Genomic DNA, 23,739 nt, shown 5'->3' on the forward strand with positions numbered 1-23,739 from the left:
CATGGTGACTCACGCCTGTAATCCCAGCACCTAGGGAGGCCAAGGCATATAGATCACTTGAGCTCAGGAGTTCAAGACCAGCCTGTGCAACATGGTGAAACCCCATCTCTACAAAAAATACAAAAATTAGGCGGGCATGGTGGCATGCACCTGTAGTCCCAGCTACTTATGAAGCTGAGGTGGGAGGATGGCTTGAGCCCAAGAGGCAAAGGTTGCAGTGAGCCGAGATCATACCACTGCCCTCCAGCTTGGGCCACAGACCCTGCTCTCAAGGCCGCGGCGGCAGCATGGCAGGGGCGCGGCATCAGCAGCCGCAGCGGCAGGTGGCCCAGGGGGTGTTTCTGTCGGGTCGCATGGTCTGGCGGCAGCATGGTGGACTACCTGATCAGCCGCACACCGGCTACCTGCTCGAGGACAGGCTCACAGCGCAGCAGCTCTTCGCCAGCGCCCACAGTCTCACCTACCATGACTTCCTGATTCTCCCAGGATTCATAGACTTCACAGCTGATGAGGTGGACCTGACCTCAGCCCTGACCCGGAAGATCACGCTGAAGACACCGCTGATCTCCTCCCCCATGGACACTGTGACAGAGGCTGACATGGCCATCGTGATTGCTCTGATGGGAGATATTGGTTTCATCCACCACAACTGCACCCCAGAGTTCCAGGTCAAGGAGCTGCGTAAGGTTAAGAAGTTTAGGCTGGGCGCGGTGGCTCAAGCCTGTAATCCCAGCACTTTGGGAGGCCGAGACGGGCGGATCACAAGGTCAGGAGATCGAGACCATCCTGGCTAACACGGCGAAACCCCGTCTCTACTAAAAACACAAAAAATTAGCCGGGCGAGGTGGCGGCGCCTGTGGTCCCAGCTACTCCGGAGGCTGAGGCAGGAGAATGGCGGGAACCCGGGAGGCGGAGCTTGCAGTGAGCTGAGATCTGGCCACTGCACTCCAGCCTGGGCGACAGAGCGAGACTCCGTCTCAAAAAAAAAAAAAAAAAAAAAAAAAAAGAAGTTTGAACAGGGCTTCATCACGGACCCCGTGGCGCTGAGCCCCTCGCACACTGTGGGTGATGTGCTGGAGGCCAAGATGTGGCATGGCTTCTCTGGCATCCCCATCACTGAGACGGGCACCATGGGCAGCAAGCTGGAGGGCATCATCACCTCCCAAAATACCAACTTTCTTGCTGAGAAGGACCATACCACCCTCCTTAGTGAGGTGATGATGCCAAGGATTGAGCTGGTGGTGGCTCCAGCAGGTGAGACGTTGAAAGAGGCAAATGAGATCCTGCAGCGCAGCAAGAAAGGGAAGCTGTCTTTCGTCAATGATCGTGATGAGCTGGTGGCCATTATCACTGGCACTGACCTGAAGAAGAACCAAGACTACCCTCTGGCCTCCAAGGATTCCCACAAGCTGTGCGGGGCAGCTGTGGGCACCTGTGAGGATGACAAATATCACCTGGACCTGCTCACCCAGGCGGGCATCGACGTCATAGTCTTGGACTCATCCCAAGGGAACTCGGTGTATCAGATCACCATGGTGCATGACATCAAACAGAAGTACCCCCACCTCCAGGTGATTGGGGGAAACATGGTGACAGCAGGCCAGGTCAAGAACCTGATTGATGATGGTGTGGACCGGCTGTGCGTGGGCATGGGCTGTGGCTCCATCTGCATCACCTCGGAAGTGATGGCTTGTGGTCGGCCCCAGGGCACTGCTGTGTACAAGGTGACCAAGTATGCCTGGCACTTTGGTGTGCCCATCGTAGCCTATGGAGGCATCCAGACCGTGAGGCACATGGTCAAGGCCCCAGCCCTTGGAGCCTCGACAGTGATGATGGGCTCCCTGCTGGCCGCCACCATGGAGGCCCCTGGTGAGTACTTCTTCTCAGAAGGGGTGTGGCTCAAGAAGTACCAGGGCATGGGCTCACTGGATGCCATGGAGAAGAGCAGCAGCAGCCAGAAATGATACTTCAGCGAGGAGGATAAGGTGAAGATCACGTAGGGTGTCTAGGGCTCCATCCAGGACAAAGGGTCCATTCAGAAGTTCATGCCCTACCTCATAGTGGGCATCCAGCATGGCTGCCAGGATGTCGGGGCCCACAGCCTGTCTGTCCCTCCGTCCATGATGTACTCAGGAGAGCTCAAGTTTGAGAAGCGGATCATGTCAGCCCAGATCAAGGGTGGCGTCCATGGTCTGCACTTTTAGGAGAAGCAGCTGTACTGACGACAACAGTGGAGGCCAAGGTGGTGGAGGGGGCGCACCCCAGTGTACCCCTTCAGGCACAGCCTCCCTCCATAACTGAGTAGTCTGCAGATTTGCACTATGGGTTCCCCAGCTCCTTTCCAGGGAGAGAGCAGGGGAGGCCCTGAGGGGTCTGCAGGCCCTCGCTGGGCATCCCCTGCAGAGTCAGGACTGCTCCCTGGGCCAGGCTGCCCTGGGAGCCCCCTAAGCCCAGCCAGCTGGGTTCTCAGGCCCTGTGCCTGCCTCAGGTCTTTCTTGCTGCAGCCTGCTCCGGCCCAGCCCTCATCCCGGGGCAGGCAGCCCCTCCTGGCTTCTCCTGTAGGGCACCTCCCTGCTCCCAGCCCCCCAGAAAATGGTGCTCTCCTGGCCCTGCCTCTGGCCCTTCCTGAGCCGCTGCCCCCTCAGCCATGTGGCACTTCTGAGCTCCTGACCTAGGCCAAGGGGAGGTCTCTGCCCCCTTCCCTGGCCCTGGGCTACCCTTGGGTCCTGCTCCTCAGGCCACTCCCCTGTCCCTGGCCCTGGGGAGGGGTCTGCCCTGGTCATGGCCACCTGCCTGTCATTCCTGACTTATCACCGTCCCCAGTGAACCATTCCTGCCCTCTCCTCAGCTGCAGTTGAAGGCTTTAACTTTGCATACTTTGGGATCACAGTTGCATCATTGTGTATTAAATAATTGGAATAAATCAAGCAGGTCTCAAAGCCAAAAAGAAAAAAAAAGGAAGGAAGGAAGGAAGGAAGGAAAGAAGGGAGAAAAGAAAAGAAAATTATGTAGACCAGAGTTCATGGGTTCCAGCTCTGGCTTATCTCTCGTCTGGTTGCATGACTTGTCATTTTTGGTCTTAGTTTTCTTTAAAACTATGAGTTTAAGACATGAGCTGTCTCTCCATATCTCCCTTTTTTTTTTTTTTTTTTTTTGAGACAGTCTCACTCTGTTGCCCAGAGTGTAGGGGCACAATCTCAACTCACTGCAACCTCCGCCTCCCAGGTTCAAGAGATTCTCCTGCCTCAGCCTCCTGAGTAGCTGGGATTACAGGCATCCGCCACCATGCCCAGCTAATTTTTGTATTTTTAGTAGAGGCGAGGTTTCACCATGTTGGCCAGGCTGGTCTCAAACTCCTGACCTCAAGTGATCCATCCGCCTTAGTCTCCCAAAGTGCTGGGATTACAGGTGTGAGCCACCTCGCCTGGCCTATATCTTCCACTTTTAATAACCTAGGCCCAGGATCTGAAAAATATTTCCACAGTGAGTGAAGTAATTATGATTCCATGCCTCAGAGACCTCCAACATCTCTATGTCATCAGAGAGCCGTTTTTGCGCGCTTTCCATCTGTGTTCATTTGTGTCCTATGTACCCCGGGTCTCTTTCCTTGCTATGTTTTTATTATGTTCGTATGAATTAAAATCCAAAATCCTTTTTCCTAACAGAAATACTTTCCTCCTGAGCTCTTACTTGCCCCTTTGCTAGCAAAGATGGTTAATTACCTCCAACACATGAAGGGTAGAGTCAAACAGGGAATTGTATTAACATCTGCTTTGTTTGTTCCTGGAAACCTATGCAAATAAACAAAAGAAAATATTGTTACTAAGCAAGTATAACACAATTTAGTTTGCCCAAAGCACTTTATAGTATTTCCTATTGTTTATTATTCCTGCCAAGACCAAGGCAAGAGAAGGTAACAGGTGCGAGTCCATTAATGAGCCTCTAGCAGCACATTGCACTGTGATGAAATGGTTACAAGAATTGAATTGGAGGAGTGGGGTTAGAGAAGATTGGAACTGTTGGGGTTTTTATTTGAGGCTACAAAATAGTATAGTTTGAGAGCCAGACACTGTGGCTCACGCCTGTAATATCAGCACTTTGGGAGGCCAAGGCATGTGGATGACTTGAGGTCAGGAGTTCGAGACAAGCCTGGCAAACATGGGGAAACCCTGTCTCTACTAAAAATACAAAAATTAGGGCTGGGCGCGGTGGTTCATGCCTGTAATCCCAGCACTTTGGGAGGCCGAGGGGGGCGGATCACCTGAGGTCGGGAGTTCGAGACCAAACTGACCAACATGGAGAAACCCCGTCTCTACTAAAAATATCAAAAAAATCAGCCAGGCGTGGTGGGGGGCGCCTGTAATCCCAGCTACTCAGGAGGCTCAGGCAGAAGAATCGCTTGAACCGGGAAGCATAGGTTGCAGAGAGCTGAGATCGCGCCATTGCACCCAGCCTAGGTGATGAAGTGAGACTCTGTCTCACAAAAAAAAAAAAGAAATGTCCAGGCCAGGTGTGGTGGCTGATGCCTGTAACCCCAGCACTTTGGGAAGCTGAGGTGGGTGGATCACCTGAGGTCAGGAGTTTGAGACCAACCTGGCCAACATGGTGAAACCCCATCTCTACCAAAAATACAAAAATCAGCCAGGTGTGGTGGTGCAAGCCGGTAGTCCCAGCTACTTGGGAGGCTGAGGCAAGGGAATCACTTGAACCCGGAAGGCAGAGGTTGCAGTGAGCTGAGATCGTGCTGCTGCACCCCAACCTGGGCAGGAAAGTGAGACTCTGTCTCACAAAGAAAAAAAAGAAATTTCCAGAACCTCAGAAGGCTCCCTGAGGTCCCCCGCCAGTTAGTAATCCTGCTTAAGGGTAATGACTGACTTCTCTTACCATGGATCAGTTGTACCTGTTTTCATACTTCATAAACATGAAATTAGGCATTTACTAATTACATTTAGGAATTACTGCTTTGGTTGGGCTCAGTGTCTCATACCTGTAATCCCAGTACTTTGGGAGGCCAACTCCATCGCTTAAGCCCAGGAGTTCAAAACCAGCCTGGGAAACAAGGCGAGACTCCGTCTCTACAAAAAAAAAATAAATAAACTGGGTGTGGTGGCACACGCATGCCATGCCACTGCACTCCAGTCTGGGCAAAAAAGCGAGAACTTGTCCCTCAAAAAATAAAAATAAAAAAAGGAATTACTGCTTTGTGTTTGATTTTTTTTGGAGATGGGGTCTGGATCTCCCAGGCTGAAGTGCAGTGGTATGATATTGGCTTTCCACCTGCAACCTCCACCCTCTGGGCTCAAGTTATCCTCCCACCTTAGCCTCCCAACTCCGAAGTAGCTGGGACTACAGGCGCATGCCACCCAACCCAGCTAATTTTTGTATGTTTCTATAGAGACAGGATTTTCCTATGTTGCCCATGCTGGTCTCAAACTCCTGAGTTCAAGCAATTTACCTGCCTCAGCTTCCCAAAGTGCTGGGATTACAGTGGTGAGCCCCATGCCCAGCAGCGTGGTGTTTGATTTCTTTTTCCTTTCTTTTTTTTTTTTTTTTTTTTTTTTTTTGAGATGGGATCTCGTTCTGTTGCCCAGGCTGGAGTGCAGTGGCTCGATCTTGGCTTACTGAAGCCTCAGTCTCCTGGGTTCAAGCTATTCTCCTGGCTCAGCTTCCCGAGTAGCTGGGACTACAGGCGCCTGCCACCATGCCCAGCTAAATTTTTGTATTTTTAGTAGAGGCGGGGTTTCACCATGTTAGCCAGGATGGTTGCCCACTAATTTTTGTATGTTTAGTAGAGATGGGGTTTTGCCATGTTGGCCAGGCTGGTCTCAGAATCCTGACCTCAGGTGATCCGCCCACCTCAGCCTCCCAAAGTGCTAGGATTACAGGCATGAGCCACTGTGCCTGGCCAAGAGCTCACCATTTCTAAGCAAACAACACAGAATGAAAGTCCATTTTGGAAATTTAATTCACAATTGCTTTCAAAAACTGCAGGCCGGGTGCGCTGGCTCACGCCTGTAATCCCAGCACTTTGGGAGGCCAAGTTGGGCCAATCACCTGAGGTCAGGAGTTTGAGACCAGCCTGGCCAACACAGTGAAACCCCGTCCCTACTAAAAATACAAAAATTAACCAGGCCTGGTGGCGCATGCCTGTAGTCCCACCTACTTGGGAAGCTGAGGCGGGAGGATCGCTTGAACCCAGGAGGCGAAGGTTGCAGTGAGCTGAAATCGTGCCACTGGACTCCAGCCAGGACGACAGAGCAAGACCCTGTCTAAAAAGTAAAATAATAATGATAATAAAGTAGTAGAGTGACTGGGGGAAAAAGTACTCAGGGCACGTAACTTTACTCCAAGAATGGCATTCTTAGTGAGCCTCACTGCTGAAACTGCCTGCTGTAATCTGAAAGCAGTTTTATCTAATACCTGTTAAAACAGCCTACTGTGACTCTCAGAAATAGTTTTACTTATTGCCTTCACTTACCAATCAAAACATGCCAGCTCCATCTCAAAAAAAAAAAAAGTTAGCTGGGCAACGGTGGCGGGCGCCTGTAATGTGAGCTACTCAGGAGGCTGAGGTAGGAGAATCACTTGAACTCAGGAGGCAGAGGTTGCAGTGAGCCGAGATCATACCAATGCACTCCAGCCTAGGCTACAGAGCAAGAATCCATCTCAAAAAAAAAAAAAAAAAAAAAAAAAAAAAAAAGGTGAGCTCTGCTATAAGGTGCATTTGGGGATGGTTCCTGGGATGTGAAGATGAAGTAAAGGAACTTTGAGTAAGAGCCTGCAGCAGTTCCCAGTGTGCCCCTCTTGGCACTAACAGAGGAAACTGGGATCCAAGCCCAGCCCAGCCCAATCTGAGCCGAGAGATTCTCAAAGGATTCCAGACTCTTGCCCAAGGGCTCCTGGGTCATCCAGAGCATTGCGGGGCAAGACAGAACTAGAACAGACTCAAGAAAGCTGACCCACTCCTGACCCACTCACTATGTGCATATCTCTAAAGGGACAGGCCTGACCAAATAAGATGGAGCTGCCTTTCCCAAGACATTAGGGGTTAGTGGCAGTGCCGACTTGGGATGACAGGAGACCCTGCTTCAATCTGGTCTTTGGTTCAGCTTGGAAAACAAATCCAAATCTCCTTGTTGACAGAACTTCAGATGGTCCAACAGAGCTCCTTAGAGGTATGAGGCCTGAGGCCTGAAGCCTGAAGGGACCAGCAGGTAATTGGGCACCACAGCCTGAGGGCAATCGGCCCCAAGCAAGAGCATCCTACTTCCTCGGAGGGTTTGTTTGCTTGAGGAAAATGAAGGCTGGCTGTCATATTCCTTCAGGATCTTCCAAAAATGTTGGCAAGGGTGATCCTGATGAAGCCCCCTTGTTTGGTGGCCAACGCCAGCTCTAACTGGACTGGCAAGCCAAAAATGACCACTCTTTCCTGTGGTTCAGAATTCCTAACCTGCCCTAATGGAGACGCAACCTGAATCCAAGAGTAAGGCAGGCAGCGACAGATAAGTTACAGCGTGATGCCTACTTCATAAAGCACAAAAGACCATGTGATTTAGATGGCGGGTCATGGAAATCTAAAGGGGATGGTGAAGTCGCACCGTAAGGGGAAGGTGATGAGGGGCTGAAGCAGTTCGGACAGGAGAAAGGATCAGGAGGAGACAGAGCGGAGAATGGAGCCTGAGGGCTACCCAGGGGTGGGAAGAGGGTAGCCGGAGACCCGTGGGTCGGCCTGGGTTGGTTGTGCTGGGCAGGTTCTCAGCGGTGGGAAAGTCTGGCCACACTGCCTTGGCTTCCTGACTGGACTTCACTTTGACGGGTGGGGGCGGCTTCTGTCCCAACCCTCACCCCCCTGTCCAGCCCTTGGAGCCAGAGCACGGTTTGTGGCAGATTCAGGGAAACGTTTCGTGCCAGATGGGAGGTAACCGGTAGCGGCTACCGGCTAAAGGCCTGCACTAGGGGGGGATTCCTTCCCCCAGCAGCGCTGGTGGTCCTCATTTCCGGGTGCCTGCGGATAGGCGGGCTGGGGTCGGAGGTCGGCGGCCAGAAGCCCGATTCCCTCGGCCCCAGCTCGTCCACGTCCATTCCAGCGGCTGCCAAACGACCTTCGAAAATAGTCCGGCGGCGGCCGGGAAACAGCAGCTAAGTCTCTTCCAATCCCTAAATCCCGCCCCTCTCCTTCCGGCGGCGTTTCCGTGGCGACGCTGTCCAAAGTGCGGCTGCGCAAGGGTGACGGCGCGCGGGCAAGGGGGAGGGGGTGTTTTGGTTCTAATCGCTCGCCGTCCTTCCAGGCTCTGCCGTCGGAAAGCTTCTAGTTCTCGCTTCACCTTCCCTCTCCTGGCCCCAGTCCTTCCTCTCTCTTTCCCTTCTTTCCGCCTTTTTTCTGCTGCCGCTCCGGGTCCGGGCCATTTTCCGGGCCGGGCGCACTAAGGTGCGCGGCCCCGGGGCCCAGTATATGACCCGCCGTCCTGCTATCCCTCTCTTCCCCCGCCCCATGTGGCTGCGGGGCCGCGGCTGCGCTGCCCACTATGGCCCGGAAAGCAGTTAGCAGGAAGCGGAAAGCGCCCGCCTCGCCGGGAGCTGGGAGCGACGCTCAGGGCCAGCAGGTGAGGGTTGAGAGGCCGGCACCTAGGTGGTGAGGCCGAGGCACCAAGAGGGGTTTAGGGTCCGCAGATCCTGCGACAGGAATCGGGGTCCAAGGTCTGCAGTCAGAGGCAAAACAGGAATGGGGCCGGGGCTTGTGGAGTCAGGGCTGGACCCTCGTTAACTGGAGGGCAGATAGGCCAGGGCGGTGAGGAGCCAAAGGGGAACTCAGCAATGGGACATAATCCGCGGGAGGCCTGCAGCCGTGGATAGGGCTTGAAAAGAAACCAGAATCCTGGCTTTGGAGGAAGGGGAAACCGAAGTTAAGGGAATCGGAAACCAACTTTGGTAGAGTGAACACTACCTTCAGTGGACCCTAGGAAGCTGGGATGATTGCGTCCCTCCTCGAAGAAAGAAGGAGTCTCCCTATATGTATACCCAACCCTGAACTGGGCTTTTTGGCGTTTGGACCCCAAAAGAAACAACAGTTCCCAGGTATCATCTCTATACCGCCCCCTTTGGAAAGGAAGGTCTTCTTGGACATAGATATGGCCTCTGATTTCCCGGGGGCCTACTACCCCGTTGGTGGTTGATTTTTCGAATTCTTCAACTGCCTGGAGCGCGGGCATGATGACAGAGGAACGGTCATTGATGATGCATCCCTGGAAGACCTGGCGCTCAGGTCTGTCTCCTTGGACTGTATCTTACCTGCTCCAGTGGGAGTGCAGACTGAGAGGGAGAAGGGGGCTGGGCAGAGATGCAGCCCAGGTTGGTATGGGAATCACTCGACCTCTCATTTCCTTCAATCTTTCACTCCTGAAAGGTCTAGTAAACCTTTTAGCCTGTTCTATTCTTCATTGATTCCCTTGACTTTTAGCCCTTGTAATTCACATAGGTAAGTTTGACTCTGAGCAACTTTTTTGAATGTTGGAAGAGTTAAACGACTTTCTGGATTGAGATTCTTGTTCTCTTGTGTTTGTATTTCTGTTGTTTGTAAATTCTGCAGTATGAGTTATGAGTTGTTGGTGACTTCTGTAATACAGCAGGATCCGTTCGTTAGAAGAGCAGCCAAAGCCCTGATTTCTAATGTTGTTTCCACAGTTTGGCTGGGATCACACGCTTCACAAAAGGAAAAGACTTCCTCCTGTGAAGAGATCCTTAGTATACTACTTGAAGAACCGGGAAGTCAGGCTACAGAATGAAACCAGCTACTCTCGAGTGTTGCATGGTTATGCAGCACAGCAACTTCCCAGTCTCCTGAAGGAGAGAGAGTTTCACCTTGGGACCCTTAATAAAGTGTTTGCATCTCAGTGGTTGAATCATAGGCAAGTGGTGTGTGGCACAAAATGCAACACGGTAAGTGTCTGGGGGGCTGTGACCTCTCCCCTAGGTCCTGGATATATCGTGCCACTTGCTGTAGAACCTCTCGCTGCTAGTTTTCCCATCTGTTTCTTTTAGAAGGGACTAGCCTTACTCTTTTTTCCATTCTTTCCCGTTGATGACTTCTTCCTCTCTTTTTGTGCTCCTTTTTTCACTCATACATTTCTTTTCTGGTAAGTCTTCAAAGGATGTATTTCTTTAGGCCCTCTCTGGATGTGCTGCTTCTAGAGGGTTGTTTGTTTGTTTGTTTTTGCCTCATCTTTTTATGCTGGTTTTTAAACCATAGGCCTCAAAGGAAAGACTTAAGAAATAATGATGCTCAGAGCATCATTCATGATACATAATAGTGAAAACAGCCTAAGAACATATGTCGAAGTATTTAAAATAGCACACTTGGCTGTTTTTTAGTGAATAGAATCTAAAAATGTATGATAAACTGAGATATGAGAAATACATGAACTGTTTTCTATAAGGAAGGCAGGGAATGTGTGTCTGGTAGTATATTTCAGGGTATAAGCATTTGCTCTTTGGAAAGTAGCCTTTTTAAGAGTGACTAGAAAGACAGTTATAAATGAAGTGAAAAATTTCTCAGTAAGCTTTGTAACCAACCCAATTATAGGCCACAATAAAATAAGTCAAAGAGCAGAAATGTTTGGAACAGAGTCCACGAATAGCATGTCAGATAAATGCCATGTCAGAATGGCAAATAAAAAGAGGCAATGCCTAGGGCCTAGGGGTGGGAAATGATTACGCCCAGCCCTCCCTCCATTTTCACCTCACCCTGTATGAATAGACAAGTAATGTCATAATGTGTGAGTAAATTGACCCTGGACTGAAACACATTTTGGATCATGAAAAGAGAGAAGCTTGCTCTAGATTAAGAAAATCTTAAGTACTAGGAGAAGTGTCTGTTTATAAAGGACGTAGGCAAAAATTTAAACAGTTTTAAGGAAGGAAATAATACCATGGTGGTTGGTCTGTTTATAAAGGACATGACAAAAATTTAAACAGTTCTGAGGAAGGAAATAATACCATGGTGGCTGGGGCCAACCTTTCGTTTCCTCTTCTGTTGAGAGTCGCTTTTCTTACACAGAAGCCTTTCAAAACTAAGTGGTGGCAACAAGCCTCCACAGAACTTCCTTTTCTTGGTCTCTCCAGCTGCCCACTCATGGTTGAGAACTGTCATCCTTGTCACTTGGGGTAGAAAAAGAGTCTTCTGCTTGGAAGAGTTCATTCCATTTACCGCACATGCATCATGGTGTTTAGCCTAGCAGATATTACTGAATTGTAAACTGAATTAATCACAGCCTCTTGCTTCTTGAATTTATTGACACTATTTTGAAGGCGAGCATAATAAGTAATAATTTAACCTACTCTTAATTCCTACCTCTTTCTGTCTTCCTGCGTCCTCATAACCTAGTGTTTGGGGCAAGGAGAGTTGTTTGCATTTTATAGTTAGTATTTGTTTGTTTTTGCTTAGCTTCCAGAACCAAAGCAGGGAACTAGGAATAGTGCTCTTCTCTGAACTTTGTGACATTGGGCAAATGATTCCCTTATTTGTGCTTTTGTTTTTGTATCTGCAAAATGGGAGTGATAATAATCTGGTGCTGCGAAAGTATCTGCATGCATCTGGAAAATACTCTTAAGTGAGCAATATCTTACTTATTTAGAAGTACTAGTAGCAGTAAAAATGATTCCATCAACTTTTCCCACAATTTGAAGAGAGGAAAATTATTTAAATAATTGTAACTTATTTAAATTTGGATAATGTGTGAAGATTTCAGAGGTGGGAGAGATTATGTTGTATTCTCAATAGTAAAGTTTTGATGTAGAATGTCCCTGTGCTGTGGGTAACAATCAAACTAGGGGCAGTCATTCGATCCCCAAATTTCTTGGCCCCAGCTAGCACAGCAGTAACAGCAAGGATAGCCAACTGTTGTTTTTATCATTGTTAACAATACAGTCATACTTTTACAAAACTACTTAATTAGAGGTGGTATAACCTTAATTAGAACATGGGTCTGGCAGCTGGGGTGGGTTAGGTATATGTTCGTGGTTTAGACTTATGCAAACTCAGATAGGCTGCGGAGCCAGACAGAAAAGCTAAGTAAAGAAAAGTTTGCTAGGCACAAGACAGTAAGGAGTAGTAGGGGCTGCAAAGAACTACAAAAGACATTCTTGACATCAGCCAACTGTTGCCGTGTAGGAATTTGGGCCTAGTGTTAAAAAGATTTTCTTTGGTAGTGTGAGGTGGCTCACACTTGTAATCCCAGCACTTTGGAAGGCCAAGGCGGGCGGATCACCGGAGGTCAGGAGTTCGAGACCAGCTTGGCCAACATGGTGAAACCCTGTCTCTATAAAAGTACAAATAAATTAGCTGGGCATGATGGTGGGTGCCTGTAATCCCAGCTACTTGGGAGGCTGAGGCAGGAGAATCGCTTGAACCCGGGAGGTGGAGGTTGCAGTGAGCTGAGATTGCGCCATTCCACTCCAGCCTGGGCAACAGAATGAGACTCCGTCTAAAAAAATTAAAAAATAAAAATAAATAAATAAATAAATAAAAAGATACTAATGTCTTGAACCTATATAACTGGAAAGATGGCAGAGTGAATATTAAGGAACGGATTTGGGTTTTGTCCTTTTCATCAATTAGTTGAAGTTTGGCAGAGAGTAAGGATTGAAGTTAGTGATTTGGCAGTCATTTATGTAGAAGGAATTATTGAAATTGTTACATTACCATGGGAAAGAGGGTAGAGAGCAGGCATTCCTGGCTTGAGTTGTGTAAACTTTCCCTAAAATTGCAAAGTTTTGATTATATGTGTACTTTCTGGGCAAGATTTTGGGGGGGTGGTGTGGGAAGTAGTTCTTAGTTTTTGTCCTTAGATTTTCAAAGAGAGTACTATGAGCCAAAAATGGTTAAGAACCACTGATACTGACAGATAAGCTAAGGAGAGAACCTTGGAAAACATGTACATTTACAGGGCAAGAAGAACTGCTGCGGGGGAGCAGGGAACTCAGGAAAACCAGGAGAATACAGAAAATAAATCAAGAAAGGAGGACTTTATTTTTGTTTTTTGTTTTGTTTTGTTTTTTTGAGACGGAGTCTCGCTATGTTGCCAGGCTGTAGTGCAGTGGCACGATCTCAGCCCACTGTAACCTCTGCCTCCTGGGTTCAAGCGATTCTCCCACCTCAGCCTCCCAAGTAGCTGGGATTACAGGTACATGCCACCATGCCCAGCTAATTTTTGTATTTTTAGTAAAGATGGGATTTCACCCTGTTGGCCAGGATGGTCTTGATCGTCTGACCTTGTGATCCACCTGTCTCGGTTTCCCAAAGTGCTGAAATTACAGGCATGAGCCACCGTGCCTGGCCGAAAGGAGGACGCTTGAAGGGGTTAGGGGTGGGATGTGATTTGAGGAGAAGGATGCTGATCAGCAGAGTGATGATCTACACAGTTGGAGGTATTTAATTTTGGACGTGAACTCTTACTTCCCATTGTCAACACTCTCCAGCCAAAGACTATCAGGGACTGTTCTTGTTGCAGAACAAGTCAGATGTTGTTGCTTGTTGTACCTGGGAGAACCTTCTCCATAGAGGAGCAAGGGACCGCTCAGTAAGAGGGCCAGAAAGGTGTTACAACACTGGGACTTGTTGCACGTGATTTGGGGGAAGGCTTAAGGATATAGCCCTTTGCTCCAGATGGATACTGTCACAACAGGGGCAAATTCTATGTTTGGGTATCTTAATCTTATCTAGAAGGAGATTAAAGCTGTAATTGATAAAGATGAAACTGTCATTTATATTAGCAAGGTTAAGGGAATATTTGATTTTTTGTGGTTTAGGCAGTGTTCTTGGGTTTTTTGTTTGTTTGTTTGTTTTTTGAGATGGAGTCTCGCTCTATTGCTCAGGCTGGAATGCAGTGGCACGATCTTGGCTCACTGCAGCCTCCTTCTCCCAGGTTCAAGTGATTCTCTCACCTCTGCCTCCCGAGTGGCTGGGACTACAGGCACATGCCACCACGCACAGCTAATTTTCATAGTTTTAGTAAAGACAGGGTTTTACCATGTTGGCCAGGCTGGTCTCGAACTCCTGACCTCAGGTGATCCGCCCACCTCGGCCTCCCAAAGTGCTGGGATTACAGACGTGAGCCACCTTGCCTGGCCAGTGTTCTTGTTTTGGTCTGTGTTCAGGTATGATTACAGAGTGGTCTTGTTTTTGTCTTTATCACAGTTACAGAGTGGCCTTGACTGATGTTGATGTTCTCTGAAATTATTTATTTACACTAGGATACCAAGGCGTACCTGAGAGTATCAGGCGAACCCGTTATGTCAGGGTTGCTTTGTTCTCTCTTTTTTCTTTTTCTTTGTTTTGAAATCGAGTCTTACTGTGTTGCCTAGGCTGGAGTGCAGTGGCGTGATCTTGGCTCACTGTAACCTCTGCCTCCAGGTTCAAGCGATTCTTGTGCCTCAGCCTCCCAAGTAGCTGGGACCACAGGCAGATGCCACCATGCCTGGCTAATTTTTGTATTTTTAGTGGAGACGGGGTTTCACCATGCTGGCCAGGCTGGTCTCAAACGCCTGACCTCATGTAATATGCCCACCTCAGCCTCCCAAAGTGCTGGGATTACAAACGTGAGCCACCACGCCCGGCCACTTTGTTCTTTTTCAAGACAGGGTTTTGCACCCAAGGTGGAGTACAGTGGTGCAGTCATGGCTCACTGCAGCTTCAAATTCCTGGGCTCAAGGGATCCTCCTGCCCCAGAATCCTGAGTAGCTGGGACTATACCACATGCCATCAACCTGGCCCTTTTTTTTTTTTTTTTTTTTCCTGAGACTGAGTTTTGTTCTTGTTGCCCAGGCTGGAGTGCAGTGGCTCGGTCTCAGCTCACTGCAACCTCTGCCTCCCAGGTTCAGGTGATTCTTCTGCTTCAGCCTCCCAAGTAGCTGGGATTATAGGCGCCCACCACCACGCCTGGCTAATTTTTTTGTGTTTTTTAGTAGAGACGGGGTTTCACCATGTTGGCCAGTATTGGCTGGGCATAGTGGCTCATGACTGTAATCCAGCACTTTGGGAAGCCGACACAGGAAGATCACTTGAGCCCAGAGGTTCAAGACCAGCCTGGGCAATGTAGTGAGACCCCATCTCTACAAAAAAATTTAAGAATTAGCTGGGCATGGTGGCTTGTGCCTTTGGTCCTAGCTACTCAGGAGGCTCAAGTGGGAGGATGGCTTGAGTCTGGGAAGTCGAGGCTACAGTTAAATGGGATTACATCACTGCACTCTAGCCTAGGTGACAGGACATGACCCTGTCTCAAAAAAAGAAAAAAACACGAAAGTACATAGTATCTGTTGAAAGAAGAGCCTAAAAATGTTATACCCTTTCACCTAAAATGTTCATACCTGAGAATTTATCCAAAGGAAAAGTCGTTTTTTTTTTTTTTTTTTTTTTTTTTTTTTTTTGAGACGGAGTCTCGCTCTGTCACCCAGGCTGGAGTGCTGTGGCCGGATCTCAGCTCACTGCAAGCTCCGCCTCCCGGGTTCCCGCCATTCTCCTGCCTCAGCCTCCCGAGTAGCCGGGACTACAGGCGCCCGCCACCTCGCCCGGCTAGTTTTTTTTTTTTTGTATTTTTTTAGTAGAGACGGGGTTTCACCGTGTTAGCCAGGATGGTCTCGATCTCCTGACCTCGTGATCCGCCCGTCTCGGCCTCCCAAAGTGCTGGGATTACAGGCTTGAGCCACCGCGCCCGGCCGGTCCTCAAGTCTTAATGCTGTTACACTTAGGAAGTATGTGTGAGATAAGAGCGATATTATTATTATTATTTTGTTTTCTGAGACAGGGTCTTACTCTGTTGCCCAGGCTGCAGTGCAGTGGCACAGTCTTGGCTCACTGCAACCTCCGCCTCCCAGGTTCAAGTGATTCTCGTGCCTCAGCCACCTCAAGTAGCTGGGATTACAGGCATGCACCACCATGCCCAGCTAATTTTTGTATTTTTAGTGGAGACAGGGTCTTGCCATGTTGGCCGGCCTGGTCTCGAACTCCTGACCCCCACCTCTGCCTCCCAAAGTGCTGGGATTATATGCGTGACCCACCACGCCCGGCCATATTATCATTATTTAACACTATTGTTGAGAGTTTGTAATATCTTCATATACCAGATATGTAATTATAATCTCTGCTCTCCAGTAGTTTGCAAGTTAGGGATAAAGCTCCCTGTTAATTCTGAGTAGAAGGCCTTATACCTGGAAATGTCACCAGGGAACAAAAACCTGAAAGCTTCCTGTGTAGAGATTTTCTCCTGAATAACTTACACGTTAACTATTAGCATCCTTGAGTATATAGAAATCAATTTCAGGCCGGGCACAGTGGCTCACTCCTGTAATCCTAGCACTTTGGGAGGCTGAGGCAGGTGGATCACTTGAGGCAAGGAGTTCGAGACCACCCACATGGTGATACCCCATCTCTACTAAAAATACAAAAATTAGCCAGGCATGATGCCGCATGCCTGTGGTCCCAGCTACTCGGGAGGCTGAGGCAGGACAGTCGCTTGAACCCGGGAGGCGGAGGTTGCAGTGAACTGAGATTGAGCCACTGCACTCCAGCCTGGGCAACAGAGTGAGACTCCATCTTGGAAAGAAAACGAAAAAAAAGAAATCAATTTCCATCTTCCATAGGAAGAAATAAAGATTCTTATGAAATCAGACTATTGGACCAATCCTTTTATTTCCCTTTTTATTTTTCAGATTGGAAATAGGTGATGGGATTTGTAAGCATATAAAAGCAATACAAAATAGGGTTCTGATTTAACAGCCTAAGAATAATTTCTTTTTTGTTTGTTTGTTTTTTTGAGACAGAGTTTCGCTCTTGTTGCCCAGGCTGGAGTGTGATGGAGCGATCTTGGCTCACCGCAACCTCCACCTCCGGGTTCAAGCGATTCTCCTGCCTCAGCCTCCCGAGTAGCTGGAATTACAGGCATGCACCACCACGCCCAGCTAATTTTGTATTTTTAGTGGAGATGGGGTTTCTCCATGTCGGTGAGGCTGGTCTTGAACTCCCAACCTCAGGTGATCTGCCCGCCTCGGCCTCCCAAAGTGCTGGGATTACAGACATGAGCCACTGCGCCCAGCAAGAATTTATTTTTAACAAATTTTTGTTTAGATAGATGCTTAAGGTAGCTAAACCACCGTTGTATGTTGTCAGAGTTTATGTGGTGACTTTGGTGGGTACTAGGTAAAATCAAGGTGTCTTGCCAAAACTGGCTTTTAGGACTCAGGTCATTTTTAACAGAGACCTCCAAAATCAAGGATTAGAGGCCAGGCGCGGTGGCTCACACCTGTAATCCCAGCACTTTGACCAGCCGAGGCAGGTGGATCACGAGGTCAGGAGACCATCCTGGCTAACACGGTGAAACCCCATCTCTACTAAAAATACAAAAAATTAGCCGGGAGTGGTGGCGTGCCCCTGTAGTCCCAGGTATTCGGGAGGCTGAGGCAGGAAAATCGCTTGAACCCAGGAGGCAGAGGTTACAGTGAGTTGAGATGGCTGTACTCCAGGCTGTACTCCAGCCTGCGCAATAGAACGAGACTCCATTAAAAAAAAAAAAAATCAAGGATTAGAAATCAATTTACTGCCAGATGTAAAGCTTATAAAAATTATGTCACTTAAATCCAAAATAATTGTAAATCCTAATGTGGCCCTCCTTCCACGAAGTCATGATTCTGTAGCGAAACATCAGAATTCAAGACCTGTTATGAAGTACCATTACTTATCTTAGCTAGCTAGTGGTGTAGCCCATCTTGTGTAGGAACAGTTTAGATTCACAGCTCAGAGTGTCTAAGATCTTGGCATAGCACAGACACGTGGATTGATTGATGATTGATTTTTGAGACGGAGTCTTGTTCTATTGCCCAGGCTGGAGTGTAGGGGCACGATCTCGGCTCACTGCAACCTCCGCCTCCTGGGTTCAAGCGATTCTTCTGCCTCATCCTCCCTAGTAGCTGGGATTACAGGCACCCGCCACTGCGCCCGGCTGATTTTTGTATTTTTAGTAGAGATGGGGTTTCACCATGTTGGCCAGGGTGGTCTCAAACTTCTGACCTCAGGAGATCTACCCGCCTCAGCCTCTCAAAGTGCTGGGATTACAGGCGTGAGCCACCGTGCCTAGTCGGATTGATTGATTGATTGATTGATTGATTGATTATTACTACTACTATTTGAGACAGAGTCTTACCCTGTTGCCCAGGCTGAAGTGTAGTGGTGCCATCTTGGCTCACTACAACCTCTGCCACCTGAGTTCAGGCGATTCTCCTGCTTCAGCCTCCCAAGTACCTGGGACTACAGGCGCACGCCACCATGCCTGGCTAATTTTTGTATTTTTATTGGAGACAGGGTTTCATTCACCGTGTTGGCCAGGCTGGTCTTGAACTCCTGACCTCAAGTGATCTGCCTGCCTTGGCCGTCCAAAGTCCTGGGATTACAGGTGTGAGCCACTGTGCCCAGCCAGATTTATTTATTTATTTGTATTATTTATTTATTTATTTTTGAGATGGACTGTCACTCTGTCGCCCAGGCTAGAGTTCAGTGGCGTGATCTCTGCAGCCTCCCCCTCCTGGGTTCAAGCGATTCTCCTGCCTCAGCTTCCCAAGTAACTGGAATTGAAGGCACCTGTCACCACGCCTGGCTAATTTTTATATTTTTAGTAGAGACGGTTTGCCATGTTTGCCAGACTGGTCTTGAACTCCTGACCTCAGGTGATCTGCTCACCTCCCAAAGTGCTAGGATTACAGGCATGAGCCACCGCACCCAACCCTGGATTTATTTATTTAATTTTTTTCCTCCTTATGCCCCAGTACTAAGAGGCGGCCCTGGATTTCAATAAAAGAATGTTCATTGCCATGTTTTGTATTACTAAAATTTGGACATGGTATAAGTGTTCAATAGTAGGGAGTTCATTCAATTAATGTTAGTATATTCATGCAGTGAACTACCTTATCGCTGTTAAAGGTATGTAGTGGCAAGGTATGATGGCTCATGTCTGTAATCCCAGCACTTTGGGAGGCTAAGGCAGGAGGATTGCCTAAGCCCAGGAGGATTTTATTACAGCCTGGGCAACATAGTGGGACCCTGTCTCTATAATTAAAAAAGATGTACAGTAGTTCAAACTGTTCACCCATCACTATTTCCTCAGTGTAAGTTCCTAAAATTGGTATTACAAGCCATATGTATATATATGTATGTGTGTATATATATATAGTTTTTTGTTTTTGGTTTTTTTTTTAAAGGCAAAGTCTTGCTCTGTCGCCAGGCTGGAGTGCGGTGGCGCTATCTTGGCTCACTGCAACCTCTGCCTCCCGGGTTCAAGCGATTCTCCTGCCTCAGCCTCCCAAGTAGCTGGGACTACAGGTGCACACCACCATGCCCAGCAAATTTTTTTTTTTTTTTTTTTTTTTTTTTTTTTTTGTGAGATGGACTCTCACTCTGTCTCCCAGGCTGGAGTGCAGTGGTATGATCTCGGCTCCCTGCAACCTCCGCCTCCTGAGTTTAAGCAATTCTTCTGTCTCAGCCTCCCGAGTAGCTGGGATTACATGCGTCCGCCAACACGTCCAGCTAATTTTTTTTTGTATTTTTAATAGAGATGGGGTTTCAGTATGTTCGCCAGGCTAGTCTTGAACTCCGGACCTCAAGTGATCTGCCTGCCTCAGCCTCCCTAAGTGCTGGGATTACAGGCATGAGCCACTGTGCCTGGCCCATGCTTCATGTCTTAAGTTTTCTCCGAGGACTGGCTTTGGTAAAAAGTGGCCACCCAGGAAGTTTGGTCTAGTACCACCAGCCAGTTATACATTCCCTAAAGAATCTGAATGGCCTAGTCCAGTCTAGCCTTTGGACTGATTCTCCTGAAACTCCCTCTAGACTGTGCTGTGATCAAGGGGTCTAGGCTTATATCAAATAAACAGCTACAGAGCCTCACCCTCACAGCGATATGGGGGCCTACTACATTAGTTGGGCAGGCCTTCTGAAAGGTGACTGTTGTAAATGCTTAAGTAGTAGCTGGGGCAAGATTGTAGAGTCAAATAAGATAAATTCTCTGCGCTTAGAATTGGGAGAGAGTTAATAGCTTTATGAGGAAGACAAATAAGTAGTATTTTAAATCAGTGTGATATGGTCTAAGTGTTGTGGGTAGAGGGATATCTTGGGACCCTACAAGAGAGACACTTAATCAGCCTGGACATTTAGAGAATATTCCACGAGGACGTGTCTGAACTGAATCATGAAAGATAAGTACACGCTGGCCAGGTAAAAGAGTAGGAGAGGCTGGGTGCGGTGGCTCACGCCTGTAATGCCAGCACTTTGGGAGGCTGAGGCAGGTGGATCACAAGGTCAGGAGTTCGAGATCAGCCTGGCCAATATGGTGAAACCCCGTGTTTAGTAAAAATACAAAAATTAGCTGGGCATGGTGGTGCACGCCTGTAGTCCCAGCTGCTTGGAGGACTGAGGCAGGAGAATTGCTTGAACCCAGGAGGCAGAGGTCACAGTGAGCCAAGATCATGCCACTGTACTCCAGCCTGGGCGACAGAGCAAGACTTGGTCTCAAAGGAAAAAAAAACAGAAAAGAGTAGGAGAAGCATTTCTGGCATTGTGAACAGCATGAGCATGGAACAAAATAATTATATTTCGTTGAAGAATTTTTCATGTATGATATTTATAACCAATTATTTCTAGAGTTTGAAGTCTATGGCAAGACGTGAAGATAGTAGGGGCTGGACTGAGGAGACTCTTGGTTTTGTTTTGTTTTTTTGAAACAGGGTCTTGCTCTGTCACCCAGGTGGGAGTGCAGTGGCACCATCACGGCTCACTGCAGCCTTGACCTTCTGGGCTTAAAGTAATCCTCCCATCTTATTTTTTGATTTTTTGTAGAGACAAGTTCTCACTGTGCTGCCTGAGCTCGTCATAAACTCCTGGGCTAAAGTAATCCTTCTTCCTTGGCCTTCCAAAGTCTGGCCATGAGGAGAGTCTTAATGCCATGCTAAGTATCTCAGATTTAGGTGACAGGGAGTCATAGGATGTTTTTTAGTTGGGGACTGGCATGGGAAGATTTCCATTTTTAGGAAGATGAATCTGCTTATAATAGATTAAATTTGATAGCGGTGTTGCCTGAAGGCACAAAGACTAATTGTGGTTGTCCAAGGAGAAGTGATAAGTGAGGAAGCAGAGGAAGGAGCCAGCTGTAAGAATATTTAGGAGGTAGGTTTGGCAGGACTAGGATGATGGAAATGAGGGAAGAGGAGTAATCTAGGATAAAATCCACACTTGAGTGACAAGGTAGATAGTGGTGGCGTTAGGAAAATGAACAATTTGAGGAGCAAGGTGACTGGTTTTTGGCATATTGAGTTTCACATGCTTGTGGGATGCATAAGTAATGATGCCAGTTAGGCCAGTAGTCTGCTGCTCTCAGGTAGTTGCCATTTTGGGAGTGGTTTGTCTCCTTCTTCCCCCTGCTCCCACTCAGTCTCTGTCTGACACTCTTCTAGTTACTCCTCTCTCTTTCTCTCTGTCTCTAATAAATATATATAATATATATTTAAATATATAAAGTGCATATTATATATAATTTAAATATTTATGTATCCAGTGTAATGCCCCCTCCCAAGGTGTTGGACATGTTGCTAGAGCCCTACAGTGTCACCCTCTTAGTCCACCAGCTCACAGAAAACACAGATGAGACCTTTTGCATTGATAAGGAAGCTCTCTAAGACATCTGCTTCCGAACCCTAAAACTGCCCACACCCACCTGAGCCACCTGTTGTCTGCACTGTGAGTGGGGTCACCACCTGCCTGAGCTTCCAGGGCGAGCTCAATGGCCATGAATATGGCCCTATTCCCCGCTTGCACTTATTCATGTCTGGCTTCACCCTGCCGACCATCCAGGACAGCCAGCAGTACTGAGCCCCAATGGTGCCCGAGCCAATCCAGCGGATGTTTGATGCCAAGAATGTGATGGCTGCCTGGGACCCCCCTTTGTGGCTGTTGCTTAGCAGCTGCTATGTTCGGGGACCATACGTGCATGGAAGAGGTGGTTAAGTAAATGCTTAATCTCCAAAACAAGGACAGCAGCTACTTTGTTGATTGAATCCCCCACAAGGCGAAAACAGCTGTCTGTAACATTCTACCCTGGGGGCTAAAGATGGCTGCCACTGTCATTGGCAACAATACAGCCATCTAGGAGCTGTTCAAGTGCATCTCGGAACAGTTCATAGTCATGTTCTGGCACAAAACCTTCCTGCACTAGTACATGGGCAGTGGCATGGACAAGATGGAGTTCCCTGAGGCTGCAAGCAACATGAACGTGTCCAAGTACAGGATACCACAGCTGAGGAGGAGAGAGAGTCTGAAGAGTGGGCCTGTGAGGAGGTGGCCTAGAGCCTTCTGTTACTGGGTAAAGGGAAGAAGTGTTGTGAACTTTTTATTCACCCACAGTCTGTTCTGTGATAGCCATGTCTGTGTGTGCACTTGTTCTTCATGTCTTGCTATCACAGCTCTAAAGACACTTCAATGAAACCATTTTCCTAGTAAAAAAAAAATATATGTATATAAAAATATATACATAAAATACATATATGTATTTGTTTGTTTGAGACAGAGTCTTGCTGTTTTGCCCAGGCTGGGCTCAATTTGTGATCCTTATGCCTCAGCCTCCTGAGTAGCTAAGTAGTTGGGACTACAGGCACTTGCCACCTTGTCCACTTCATTCATATATGTGTATGTGTGTGTGTGTGTGTGTGTGTGTGTGTGTGTGTGTGTGTGTGTGTTTGTTTTTGGTTTTTTGTTGAGACCGAGTCTCACTCTGTTGCCTAGGCTGGAGTGCAGTGGCTCGATCCTCGCTCACTGCAGCCTCCGCCTCCTGGGTTCAAGTGATTCTTCTGCCTCAGCCTTCCGAGTAGCTGGGATTACAGGCATGTGCCACCATGCCCAGTTAATTTTGTATTTTTAGTAGGATTTTCACCATATTAGCCAGGCTGATCTCAAACTCAACCTCTGGTGATCCGCCCGCCTCGGCCTCCTAAAGTGCTGGCATTAGACGCATGAGCCACCGCGCCCGGCCCTTTTTACATTTTAAACTTAAGACTCACCTAGTTTCTGCTTTCATAGATCTTCTGTGCAAGCAGCAGGTTTATTTATGTAAAGGTTTGACATGTTTGGCTTCACCATGAGAATTGCTGATAGGATTTTATTTCAGCCTCTTAGGCTATAAGGTATATATATTAGGGCAGATATTATTTCTCTCATTCATAACTGTGTTCATAACACTTAGAACAGTACTGGCAAAGGGCCGGGCGCGGTGGCTCAAGCCTGTAATCCCAGCACTTTGGGAGGCCGAGACGGGCGGATCACGAGGTCAGGAGATCGAGACCATCCTGGCTAACACGGTGAAACCCCGTCTCTACTAAAAAATACAAAAAACTAGCCGGGCGCGGTGGCGGGCGCCTGTAGTCCCAACTACTCGGGAGGCTGAGGCAGGAGAATGGCGTGAACCCGGGAGGCGGAGCTTGCAGTGAGCTGAGATCCGGCCACTGTACTCCAGCCTGGGCGGCAGAGCGAGACTCCGTCTCAAAAAAAAAAAAAAAAAAAAAAAAAAAAGAACAGTACTGGCAAAGAAGTGAGTGTCTGAAGGAATGAACTGTTGAATCATGTGAAGAGTTTGACTCTTATAAGGGCTGTCCTTTCTCTAAGACTGATTTTTCCATAAAGCATGTGTCTAAGTTGAATCTTAGAGGGTAAAGAGG

The 23,739-nt window shown here is 48.0% G+C and overlaps 1 protein-coding gene and 1 pseudogene across 4 annotated transcripts in view; both read left to right on the top strand.

The window, feature by feature from the left end:
* The first annotated feature begins 369 nt into the window (after positions 1–369).
* On the top strand, positions 370–2,222 carry LOC126937442 (inosine-5'-monophosphate dehydrogenase 1-like; annotated as a pseudogene).
* Positions 2,223–7,541: 5,319 nt separating this feature from the next.
* DCAF12 (DDB1 and CUL4 associated factor 12) overlaps positions 7,542–23,739 on the top strand; it is a 37,279-nt gene continuing 21,081 nt past the window's right edge. The window contains exons 1-2 of one of the 4 annotated variants that reach the window (XM_050760778.1): positions 7,542–7,610; positions 9,682–9,936. In XM_050760778.1, coding sequence (XP_050616735.1) covers positions 7,557–7,610; positions 9,682–9,936 — 309 coding nt within the window. In that variant the 5' untranslated portion in view covers positions 7,542–7,556. Of the gene's footprint in view, positions 7,695–8,192; positions 8,604–9,102; positions 9,349–9,681; positions 9,937–23,739 lie in introns of those variants that run through there. The other 3 variants (XM_050760779.1, XM_050760777.1, XM_050760776.1) reach the window with 3 other exon arrangements.

This window comes from Macaca thibetana, chromosome 15 (genome assembly GCF_024542745.1).
Source record: "Macaca thibetana thibetana isolate TM-01 chromosome 15, ASM2454274v1, whole genome shotgun sequence".
NCBI classification, from domain to species: Eukaryota; Metazoa; Chordata; class Mammalia; order Primates; family Cercopithecidae; genus Macaca; species Macaca thibetana.